Source organism: Nymphalis io, chromosome 6, assembly GCF_905147045.1.
Source record: "Nymphalis io chromosome 6, ilAglIoxx1.1, whole genome shotgun sequence".
In the NCBI taxonomy this organism is placed as follows: domain Eukaryota; kingdom Metazoa; phylum Arthropoda; class Insecta; order Lepidoptera; family Nymphalidae; genus Nymphalis; species Nymphalis io.
In genome coordinates, this window is record NC_065893.1 from 2,551,799 (window position 1) to 2,565,252 (window position 13,454).

At 32.6% G+C, this 13,454-nt stretch overlaps 1 protein-coding gene across 2 annotated transcripts in view; it reads right to left on the reverse strand.

The window, feature by feature from the left end:
• LOC126769108 (tolloid-like protein 1) overlaps window positions 1-13,454 on the reverse strand; it is a 110,330-nt gene that overhangs the window by 10,112 nt on the left and 86,764 nt on the right. For both annotated transcript variants that reach the window (XM_050487655.1, XM_050487654.1), the window contains exons 6-10: window positions 13,112-13,335; window positions 11,922-12,100; window positions 5,425-5,655; window positions 4,961-5,098; window positions 559-762 (exon numbers count right to left, since the gene is read on the reverse strand). In XM_050487655.1, the coding sequence (XP_050343612.1) occupies window positions 559-762; window positions 4,961-5,098; window positions 5,425-5,655; window positions 11,922-12,100; window positions 13,112-13,335 (976 nt within the window). The remainder of the gene's footprint in view (window positions 1-558; window positions 763-4,960; window positions 5,099-5,424; window positions 5,656-11,921; window positions 12,101-13,111; window positions 13,336-13,454) is intronic.

Genomic DNA, 13,454 nt, shown 5'->3' on the forward strand with positions numbered 1-13,454 from the left:
AAGAAATGAATGCAAGAAATCCTAAATGACACGACTAAAGAAAGCGCCAGGCTTGATTCTATACAATTAGGTGAAGATAAATATTTCATCTAAATATATAATTTGATACGCTTTTTATAAGCACTATGATTGGACCTTGGAGTAGTAAAAATTTCATTAGAAATATAACACCTCATCTTATTGCCTCTACTGGTGACAAATGGGCTGCTTTTCGCACAGAGGATCGGAATTGCGATTCAAAGGGGGTAATAACACCATTCCACGTGGTCATGATTTGTACAATAGCTTTTTTTTTTTGAATATATTTAACGCTTTTTAAAGCACTATTATATTATTATTTAGCAAGACTGCAAAAGACGATATTTCAATTAGATTTCTGACTTTCTAAATAAAGCAATTTAACAAAAAATACAGTTAAATGAAATTTTATAACAAGATATTAAGACGTTAATCGTTTAATGTACGCTCATATCAGAATTTCAAAGTTTACAAACACTTGCAAAAATGAAAAGAGTTTTAGAATATTGATAAACTTTAATATAGTTATTTTTAACTTACCTTCATAGTGAGCTCGGAAGCCTTTCAAAGGTTTAGGTCTAGGACCTGGCTGATAGACAACCGTCAGTCGAGAGCCCGTAGATCGTATCATGGGGCCTTTCCCGGAGCCACAGATCCGGCCCAGCACAGGGGCGTCGGGCATGTAACCATCGATAACTTCAACCCATTCAGAACGACAACCATCAGATTTGTGAATATCGATCTCTGTGAAACATAGCAAAAAAGTGGCGATAAGCCCAAGAGATATTCCACGCCAAAAGTTTCTTTTATCAATACAAAATACTGTGAAAAAATCTTAATAGAATATTTCGTTTAGAACATAAGTACTTTGTTTTCTACTTTTGTCAAGTAGGAAATAAGCTGATGATCTTTAAACGTCTGATCTTTATAACTTATAGTTAAGAATAATCTCGATCACATTAGGTTTTAAATAGAAAAAACTTCATCAAAATCAGTCCATTCGTTTGATACATACGTTAAACATATATCACCAGTATTTTTACGTCTGTTTACATCGGGTCTTAAAAATATAGTCTCCTAATAAAATGAAATGATATTTTCTTAACATAAAAAAGCATCATAATAAAGCCGAAAACTATCACATGTACAACTTTCTTATATAAGAATTCGGATAAAATACGGCTACTTCCATCAAATGGCCAATTTACTGTGAAACCATTTCCTACCCCAATTCTTTAGCGATGCGATAATACGAGAGCAATGTTGCGTAAAACACGGGTCCTTGTTAGAGTGGTCATTTGCAAGGAAACAGGATACAAACATTTCAAGGAATGTTTGTGAACTATATATTACATCGTTATAACCCATGTTTATTGCTTTTATTGTTATATTTATCGAAGAATTAGTCATTATATACAACTAATTTAAAAAGGTAAGTTTCTTTGTTTTTTTTTCATCTTGAATCACGAAAAATTGCTATTCATATTTATATGTAACTTTTATATTACGATAGTTTATGCTTTTTAACTAACTGTACCTGTGAGTAACATTTATTAAATATCCAATAAATCGCAAAATAGTTTCATACGGCAACAGCCTGTGAATGTCCCACTACTGGGCTAAGGCCTCTTCTCCCTTTTTGAGGAGATGGTTTGGAGCTTATTCCATACGCTGCTCCAATGCGAGTTGGCGGAATATACATGTGGCAGAATTTCAGTGAAATTCGACACATTCAGGTTTTCTCACGATGTTTTCCTTCACCGTCAAGCACGAGATGAATTATAATAACAAATTAAACACATGAAAATTCAGTGGTACTTGCCCGGGTTTGAACCAAGGATCATCGGTTAAGATTCACGCGTTCTTACCACTGTATCATCTCGGCTACTATAAAAAAGTTTCATACTGACGGTAATAATGTCATATGCAATAGTTTAATTTTTGTTCACAAAAATATTGTAACTGACGCTTACGATGGGGTAAAATAAATTATTCGTCATATCATAACTGTGGTTGTTTCCAATTAATTTCAATTTTAGATTAATTTTATACGTGAGGTGTAACCGCAGCTCGTTGAATTTTATATATACGAATACATACAATTTGTGAAATTAATGAGAAAAATGATATTAAATCAACACTTATCTGCATATCTGTCTGTTTCGCATCGTGCTTTATGAACCGATTATTACATTTTTTTTTATAGAATAGGAAGGCGGACCATATGGCCACCTGATGGTAAGTGGTCACCAAACGCCCTTCGACATTGGCATTGCAAGAAATGTCAACCATCGCTTACATAGCCAATGCGCCACCAATCTTGGGAACCAAGATTTTATGTCCCTTGTGCCTGTAATTACACTGGCTCACTCACCCTTCAAACCGAAACACAACAATATCAAGTATTGCTGTTTTGCGGTAGAATATCTAATGAGTGAGTGGTACCTACCCAGGCGAGCTTGCACAAAGCCCTACCACCAGTCACAAAGCCCTACCACCAGCCATTACATACCATTTTTGTACTTATAGATTTCACTTCCCTTTAGCAAGAAAACTGTCGTTTCGTTCAATAAATATTCACTTTGTGAGTGTGCTTCGTTTTATCGAAGGCATAAATAAATCGTTTGGAAATTTGAATCTCGGAGTAAAGTATTTTCTCAAGAGAAATACATTGAAAAAAATATTTTAACAATAACGTTTGGCGGTAATTTGGTCGATACATGTTTGAAAGAACTCAAAGCCTTGCTATTCTTTTTAACTCCATTTATTATGAGAAAGACAGGTAGTATTTGAATATTTATTTCTTTTATATTATCATATGACATTACTGTTACTAAAAAATTTCTTTTGCTGACAAAAATAAATTCTAGTCTGAGTTTTATGTTTCGGCATCTAACGCGTTTCCTTTCAATACCGAGAGATATTTAGGGTATACCATGTATTATGGAGAAGAAATCGGCACCATTTCAAAAGACTTTATTATTTAATAATCAATGACGCTCTTACATATACTCGCATATTATATATTTGACTTTCAGATAATGTGTTAATTATTATTAAATTTGTGTGTCACATTTACTTCTTATAATTATATAGTTATGTTGTTAAAATTTAAATTAGTCGAGATGGCCCAGTGGTAAGAACGCGTGAATCTTAACCGATGAACGTGGGTTCAAACCCGGGCAAGCACCTCTGAATTTTTATGTGCTTAAATTCTGTTTATAATTCATCTCGTGCTTTTCGGTGAAGAAAAACATCGTGAGGAAACCTGCATGTGTCTAATTTCATCGAAATTCTGCCACATGTGTATTCCACCAACCCGCATTGGAGCAGCGTGGTGGAATAAGCTCCAAACCTTCTCCTCAAAAAGGAGAGGAGGATTTAGCCCAGCAGTGGGACATTTACAGGCTGTTACTGTTGTTAAAATAATGTATTCCATCATTTGTGTTATACAGATAAACAACAATCGTAACCTAGATTAATAAATAGTTTAATACAAACCAGTCTTTAAAGCGTAGTGATAAGGACTAAAATCGCCATTCAATATGAGTATAAAGATTTACCGATACATACGGTATGCCTAAGGCTGTCTAGGAAAACGATAAATTCATTAATTCGCGTATCGTAAATCCATTATTTGAATTCAATATACATATTCAACTTGTGCCCGGAGGTATACAACGGCATTTAAATATTATATAGTTATAAATATATTTACATGAAATTAATTACTTTCGTTATTATTTAGTCATATTATTTATTTCCAAATGGGCTTTTTTATGTCCATTTGTGAAGGCATTACTAATATTCTATTGTCAGTTTGGACTAATTTACACTTTTTGCAGAGCTAGTGTTTATGGGTATATCGATGTATTTACAATTAGTTGGGACATTTTCTCTTATGTCTATGTAACATCAAGTGGTTCATTTGTCTTCCTGCTACAAGTAATACCTAATTAAAAAGATAAAATGAGTAGGATACATATTATCTTGCCATAAACTTATTTGAAATATAAATTAAGGACATACACGTCCCGATTTCAAACGGATAAAATTAGATATATCATTTTTCTTGTGATATTTTTTCAATGATGTGAATGATAAAATATTATACAGCCAAAGTCGCTCGAGGAAATGTAAGGATTTTACCGATATTCAATAATCCGTACAAAACTACCACATCTATCCAATTTTTCCATACGTCAAATTTGTCCACTAAAAAGTTATGGTGGAATAAAGAAACTCACTCACATACATACAAACCCTGAAACTATTGCACTCCTTATACCATAACAGTCGTGAAAAATTAAATTATTTTCAATTTCCAATTCCTTATATTATTATAAGAAAATTACATACATATATAAATTTAAAGTTAAACAATATAATACAAATTAAACAGAATAATTAATTGTTAGTAAGTTAGTAAGATTAGTACAAGGGACCTCATTGATAAGATCTTGTAAAGTGTGGATACTACTAATTTGGAGGGGTTGGCTCTGAGGGTTGTTTGGGAGAGGTAATAGTCCAACGACCGCGATTGTTATCAGAACAACTTCTTATCTCTAAATTAACATTAATTATAACTATCAATGAATATATTTTAATATTAAACACACTTAATATAGCTAGTTTCATTTGCTACTTAAATAACTTGACCGATTTGGTAGATTTAAGAAATTACTTGGAGTTACTTTAATCTTTATATTGTATGTAAGAGGGCAGATGCCACATGCAGGTAAGTGGTCATGACCACTAAGTAAAACTAAGTTGTTATATTCCTTGTGCCTATTTACACTGGCTCACTCACCTTTCCAACCGGGACACAACAATACGACGTAATGATGTTTGGCGGTAGAATATGTGTGAGTGCTACCAGACGGGCACAAAGCTCTGCCACCAAGTTAATAATTAATCATAAAAACGTACAACATTTTCTTACCAGTAATATTAAGCACGACGCGTTCACCATGCGTAGCTACAATGCGCCACTCGCAGCGGTCTGGTGTTGCCGGTGTATCCGTGCCCCATCCAGGAGAATTAAACCATCCGGAATTACCAAGGAATGTTTTACCGCATTCTGTGTAAGAAAAATATTTTTTACGTCTGGTAACAAAACACGATCATAGTTTTAATCAAACTCAATACTTTTTGTTTTATGTCCTGCTTTGTCTATGAGTAAGAACAAAAATCTCGTTCAGTCATAATTGGCAACTGCCATAAGAATATTGATTATGATCGTTTGACTAATTTCCTGTGTGTGCGCAAACCCAAGTGTAGTCTCTAGTAGTATTTTAATATAGCCTTTAACGCAACGAAGCAGTGGAAATGCTTAATGATATTGTTTGTGAGTACTGTGAGGAAGCATACAAATACGAGCTAGATAAGGACAAAACATAAACTTACTTGCGCATTTATAAAGTAAATTCGTTTGGGCAATGTCGCTGGCACTTAGTCTAACTCTCTGTCCAATCTCCGGTCGCTTCTTTCCATGCACTTCCAGTGGTAGGATGGTGTCTAAATACGTTCCTTTACTGAAAGTATTACGAGCGTAGTGCATAATGGAATCGTAATCGTACGTCTGCCCGAGAGAATTCACTTCTTCTTCGGTAAGCTTGTTAAAATTGTATTCTTGTCCTGTGGAAAATTAGATTAGATTAAACCAAAGTTAAATGTACGTGATTTCAGAGCTACCTTGTGAATTGTTTATTTTGCTTAGATTCGTGATTTGAACGATAGCTTTAGAATAGAAAGAGCATGCTGTTACTCGTCACTCGCAAAATTTCGCCCAGAGTTACTTTAGCATTGATAACAATAGTCCCAAATCCGTTTTATGGCGACGGCATATAAAATTTATACCTTTTCATTCAATTTCAAGTTCTTTTTACTCTAACTATAAGAATGTCAAACAGAAGATTAAACTATAACTCTTAAAACATTTCACAGCTTTTCAATCTGGATGAAACAGGTAAAAAGTAATATCAAATCCGTCAAACTTACTCTCAAGATTCTCAATAGCATTGAAAGTAGATTAAACGAAAATTAATTTAGAAGTTTATAATCCTTGTTAGGAACTTGCATCGGTCAATTGATAACAAATTCTCTGACTTTAAAGTGAATCTATTAGGGGAGAATTTAATTCCAACGAGGTTTCATATTTCTTTGTGCATACGATCGGATATTTCCTCATCATCCAATTAAGAAAACTTTGTTGATGTACATACTTATATACAATTTAACCTAAAAGAATCGACCATAACACAATATTTTAATAAAATATTGATAATTAAATAATTCTATTGAATTGTTTACAAAGACAATAATAATAAATTTAAAAGATAAATATATTTAGTTCGAGGTAACGTTTAAGATATGACAAGACGCAAGAGTTAATTAAATTAAATGCAAAATACTTAGAGAATTTTCATAACCCAAACCATTACAAATTGACGCAGATTTAATTTGATAACCATAACCTTATAGTTGCTTATCTCTGACAATTAAGAAGTTCTGCTCTGAATTAAATTCGACCTTAAATCGCCAGCGTTAGAGTTAAATTTTAAATAATTATTTTATGTTGTCTAACAAAGACTAAGTTTTGAATGTCTGGAATATCAGTGTACTCCTAGCATTTTGAATATTTATGCTCAAAGCTTGTTTATGGATATTCCTCGAGCAATTATTTTTCGTAAATATTACTATAACGAGACAACTTTTTTCAGTGTTCTGTATTTTAGTACAAATATTACTTTTAAATGGAAGTTATTCCTATCATTTTACGAATTATTTCGTTTGTTTTGGCAATTTTTTATCTTTAACACGTAATGCACTTCTGAATCATATAAAAAATAGAAATAGGTTGTCTATTTCATACATACATATATACTTTTCGTTGCGTGTTATGCAACTATTTTTTATTTTTATTTGGTAAAAACAAAGTCATAAGTGCATTTGGTATTTACCTTTATTTTTGGTATTAATTAAGGAACAATGTTTTAGAACGATCTGATCTCAAATTTTAGAAAGTTCTTGGTCCTGACGTTATCCCTTAATTTGTTTACATCTTCTATTTCTATCTTCTATCTTTATCTATGAGCTGATTATCAAGATCACCAGGGAATAAGTGGGAAGCTAGTATTGTATGATGTAATACTTATTTAATTCCCGGTAGGCCGTCGGCGAGTTTGAACCCACTTGCAATTAGCCTTTCTAGTTCATAGTGGTCATTAAGGTTATCACTATTACACGCATTATATGTAATGGGTGACGTTTCAAAGACTAACTGAATCTTTCGCATACGTGCAAATGAATAAATGAGGTCGCCCTAATAGTTGTTTGCAAAAACAACGTTTAGTTAATGACCTATTTTATTGAGGCTTGTAAGTTTTAAGTTAGATTTTAAGCATAACAAACTAAAGGTAAACATTCTCCTAAAATTACATGCGCTAAACAAAGATTTAGGTTAACCAACAAAATTCTATGTAGCTGAAAATTTTAGGTACAAAGGTGAGTTTAGGGCATATCGTAAATTGTTGAAACATAACCCGCAAGCTAAGATAAGTAATTCGATAAACTTTACGTAAATTATATTTTAGTGCTTGTAGAAAATTATTAGGTAACAAAGTATTTTATAAACTAATCTATTCACGGCCAAGACTATTTAGAATATACAGCAACAATGTATGTTTCATAATGGTTACAGAATTTTACATTACAATTCATTGTACATTTACCTTTAATTCAATTTAAAGCTCATATTGAAAACAAAGCGTATTCGAAAATAAAATATTATATAAATGATGAGGCTGGAGTTAATATTCCTATAATGTTCACAACAAATACATTAATATAACTACCCGTCCTGGCTTCGCACGGTTTAATAAGGTTTATACATAAAACATTTATATCGTGATACATAATATAACTCTATTGGTTTACGGGGCGCACGTCAGTAAAATTCATGCATGAATTTTATAATCATCTTAAATAATAATTGTTATATACTGTTATTATATTTCAGCTAATTAACATAATATCCATTCGGTAGTTTTTGAGATTATCACGTTCACGCAGCACGGCGAGAGGACTTTGTTTTATAATACGTAGTGATTTGAGTAATTATAGTAACAGCCTGTGAATGTCCCACTGCTGGGCTAAGGCAAAAACTAAGCTAAAAAGGAAAGGAATTCTCTTTTTTGAGGGGAAGGTTTGGAGCTTATTCCACCACACTGCTCCAATGCGGGTTGGTGGAATACACATATAACAGAATTTCAGTGAAATTAGACACAAGCAGGTTTCCTCACGATGTTTTCCTTCACCATCAAGCACGGGATGTATTATAAACACAAATTAAGCACATGAATATTCAGTGGTGCTTGCCCGGGCTTGAACCCACGATCATTAACCTCATAACCCAGATTCGTGCGTTCTAACCACTAGGCCATCTCGTATTCAATTAGTACCCGAACTAATGTAAATGTAATTATTACATGTATATTTTTTTGATTGATGAAAATTAATAACTATTGAGTTTCAAGCCAGTTCCTCTCGGTGGATCTACATGATGTTGAAACGGTGGCAGATTTCGCTCACTCTTCCAATCGGAACACCACAATGCAAAGTATTTCTGTTGGCGGTAGAATGTCTTATGTTATATAGTACCTAACTTGCACAAAGTTCTACCACCAAGTGAATCTAAATCTGATTATGTATTTTCCACGTTAAATAAATATTTAGCTCTCTGGTTAGCTGATAACAATATTAACCATTATCACAGTAATAACTCTTAATATATATATGTAGCTTAAATTATTTTAATGGTCATATTTATATCTGTTTCAGCACAAAACCGATGCGAATAAAATTGTTTATTTCATGACTTAGTTATCACTTCAACAAGTTCAAATGCGGTTCATGATTACATTATTACGAATGTCATCTAGAATGTCGGTCTCAATCAGAAGACACGAGGACAATAAATAAGAATATAAGTAAATAAACAGGAAGACGGTATTTCCTTCCGGATTCCCATGACTCGGTTTGGAAACGTGACGTGACATGTACAATGTGAGACGTGTCACTCACAATGACGTGAAACTTTCGGTAATAGGTCAAAGAAACTGTGTCATCGGGGCGATGCTAATCTCTTAATGTACGTAATTACACTACTGTACTGTTGCCAAATAGGAGTTTCTCGCGAATTAAAAGGGGTAATTTTATTGGCATTGTCGGTTCAGGGTTTTATGAATTAACCCATTTCAGTTTACAAACTTATAACATTGTACTATATTGTATTTGAGCATACAATTTAAAAACCTTCTTTTTAAGACTGGCGTGCAATAAATGAAATTAAAAAAAAAAAAAAAACAGGAACTCTTCAAGATAAGATGTTATGCAACGGTGTGAATAACGTGAAGATTTGAAACGCACGTCGGATTCAGGTCAAGTGTCGACTTGAAGAAAAGACGTGGCTACGTTACGCACTTCACACTGGGTTTATCACAGAACATAGAGTTACTTGGTAATTGCTAGAGATTCGTCTTGATTTTGGCCGAAAAGAATTCGTTAGAATTTTCAAATGATTCTTATGTTCCTGAATTTTTAAAAAAGTCGGATCCATGTTTTTCGAAGGAAATAAAAAATATTACATTTTTTTTTTTTTTTTTTTTTTTTTTTTTTTTTTTTTTTTTTTTTTTTTTTTTTTTTTTTTTTTTTTTTTTTTTTTTTTTTTTTTATAGAATAGGAAGGTGGACGAGCATATGGGCAACCTGATGGTAAGTGGTCACCAAACGCCCTTAGACATTGGCATTCTAAGAAATGTCAACCATCGCTTATAGCCAATGCGCCACCAACCTTGGGAACTAAGATTTTATGTCCCTTGTGCCTGTAATTACACTGGCTCACTCACCCTTCAAACCGGAACACAACAATATCAAGTATTGCTGTTTTGCGGTAGAATATCTGATGAGTGGGTGGTACCTACCCAGACGAGCTTGCACAAAGCCCTACCACCAGTAATTAATTTATGTTTTGTTATAGGTATATGTTACAATTATTGCTTATATATTATTTATTTTAGAAAGGCAAGTGGGCAAACCAGCGAACTGATCAGCAGAGTTATCTCCGAACATAGATTGATACTGAAAAAAAAAAACAATTCTAATACCACCTTAGCGCCATCACATTATTTTCTAGTAGAAAGTTGTGTCTACTTATCTTGATACTTGAAAATTATTTTTGCCTGTATAGGCAACTAATCAGCCTGCATATGCGAGACGACATTCTGAGATATGTACTCGTACATATATTTCACCCGTGAAGAGTAGGTATACTGAAATTTCCAGTGATTCCGAGACGAGACATTTGATCCGGTAGTCGGATGTATTTCTATACAAAATTTTTACTTTTATTTCACCTCCTCACAAATCTACACTATTTACCTATTTTTAATAGATTTTTTTTTAAGCCAACTACGTTGTATAAGGAAAATTTAATGTATTCATTTCACGTTCATTTAACTTATAGTCCTTAAGTTTTTTAAGAAGAAAAGTTACCTTATTACATAATAATAGGTGCTCTTAACATAAATTTTAATAGTTTTAATTTCAAATTTCTGTCATATCCGATCTATTCACTATCAACTTCTAGTTTTTTTTTATTCTAAGGTCTATTCAGATATCATTCTTTTGAGAGGACGCCATTTTGTAATACATTTTATTTCTTTTATCCTTAGCTTTTAGGCAATGTTTGCTTGGGAACAAAGGCCACTCAAAATGACTTTGGGACTTGAATACAATGCTCTGTGAATGATTATTCTAATCTTACATAGTAATTATTCATAAAACGAATGTATGAGAAGATTCTTAGTAGGGTTGGCAACTAAGTGATTGCGGATTTAAAATTAGGATTGAGATAAATGAAAAGAAAAAGAGAAAAAGAAAAAACAAATTCGCAATCATTTGTCTTGCAAGCCTTGTAAAAAGGCGAATTTACTTTTAATTATATGAGGCAAACGAGTTCCGTTAATCTTGTGCTGCTATTAAATGATATTTTATATTATTTAAATTAAGTCTTACACGTTTCGTTGGAGAAAATTTTACTACAAAAAGAAACAATCGACGCATTGAAACCTTTTTAATACAATATATTTTTTTTTTGAATAATTTTAATAGACTGCCAAGAGGTTATTGATTTGGTTTAATTTTTGCGTGTAGCAACAGGGGTTTTATACATTTCTTTGTAAAAAATAGTTAGAAATATATTCCTATTCGAATTATCGCTATTATTTTCGCTATAACATTAAAGGAGGTCTATTATAATTAAAATTAATATAGTAATTAATTTTCAGAGCATGTGTCAAATAAAGTGACATTGCGTGTCAAGTAGACATTATAACAAGGTGATGAACACAAGCCTTATTCACACGCACGCGGTTAAACTAATCGCAAATTAAAGACAAATATTATAATTCAATGGAATTAAGCAATACATTTTAAATGTTACCACGACAACAATGAAAATATATGCACAAAAAAGTATATCAATATGATTGTATATAATATTTTACAATTTGGATAAAGTAACATCATGCATGATTTCGCTTCTCGAGAAAATTTAGATCTTAATCCACTACGCTGTATCTAGTATTGGATACACAAGCAGAATTTAGTCTAGATTTTACGATATTATATACACACACACACACGAGATAAAGACATTCTCTATGATGCATGTGGTTTAAGTAAATGGCCACGTCGACTCTCACTTCTATGTGATGAATTGTAATAAGCCAGAAATATAAAAAAAACAAAATCGTTCTTTTTTGTTTTACAGCTAATTCAGCTCTACAAGAACATTTGCTTCTCGCTTAATTAGTAATTAATCTAATGAAGGTATAAACTCACCAGTCATAATATTATCTCGTATAATTTGCACGTGTCGGTCACGATCCGGTCGCGTGTGTTCATGCCAGAAGCCGACCACGTGACCAAGTTCGTGGACCACAATACCGAATTTGTCGCAGTTCTTTCCAATGGATATAGCTTGGGCACCACCCCCTCGCTTTCCGACGAAGGAACAGCAACTGTATTCATATAAACAATGTTGTTAAATTATAATATCAAAACAAACTTATTTATATATCCGACGAAGATATAGAAGAATGTTTTTATCAACAAACCAGGCTAGACATTACTAGTTAATAATCAATGATCAATCGAGACATTTTTTGTGTATCAGAAGTATCGGTAAGTACTGTAGTGCTATTGCAGTGCTCACTTCGTACTTGTGTCTCACTGGTGAAATGTTGTAAGCCGAATTCCCGTGTATACTTTTACTTATAATTAGTATAATTAATGTCACATATCACTTTCTGACATTATCCATCGTGTTCTTCTGTGAGATTCGAGTTTGTCTTTACAGAATAGCTTTACTACCTTAGATATAAATGTAATTTTAATTATTAAGTGTGACGTGATATTAGTACAAGTTTAACGGGAATCAGGTCGAAGGATTGACGTCTGACAAAACTGCATATCCTGCTGGAGTCACAAATTACGAGTCCGGTAATTTGACCATCAAACATGTCATGCAAAGCTATAATTTGCTAATTTGTGAGATAAATTGGTTGAATTGGCCTAAATTTACTCATTTTTGGCGACCGTTGACTCATTTTATTCGATTTATATGGTTACAAATTCAAACTATCCTATATCCTGTACAGTATAGGATAGTTTGAATTTATAATGAATTTATAATTTATAATATGTATAATAATTCATTACTATAATAATTAAAAAAAATCGGTGGCTTTGTGCAGAAGGACCATAAATTTTTAGTTTCCAAGATCGGTGACGCTTTGCCGATGTAAATGGTTCATATTTCTTACAGCACTAAATCTGTATCTGGTATATAAATGGTGGTGACCATTTGCCATTTACATTTATCAGTCTGTATATTAAAAATAAAAATGAAAAATCATAAAAAATATAAATATATACGTAAAAAATAATCCCTTCATCTTGTCACTATATACTTTACGTAACTAATGTGAACTGAACTTGAACCGACTATTGTTTAGAACTGGTTGACTCACCCGCAAGGTCTTTCAGTGAAAACAATGTAATCCTTGTGAAGAACTGAATCTCGTTCCACAAACTTGACACACGTAAAGTTTTCCCAATGCCTCATGGCTTGTTTGAAAAGGGATTTATGTGCACCGCTGAAGTTGCCATCGATTTCGTATGGTATTACGCCATTCTCCCAAATTCGTTCCTTTCTATTAGTTGCCGCTCTTGTTGTACGATGTCTTGTTTTTATCTAGAAACAAATATATTTAATATCTTGTTGATAAATTGAATTTAACATTATGAATGAAATAAACTATGTACTTTTAGTTAGATAACAGTGAAGTAATAATTTGGATTTTAGTATATTTT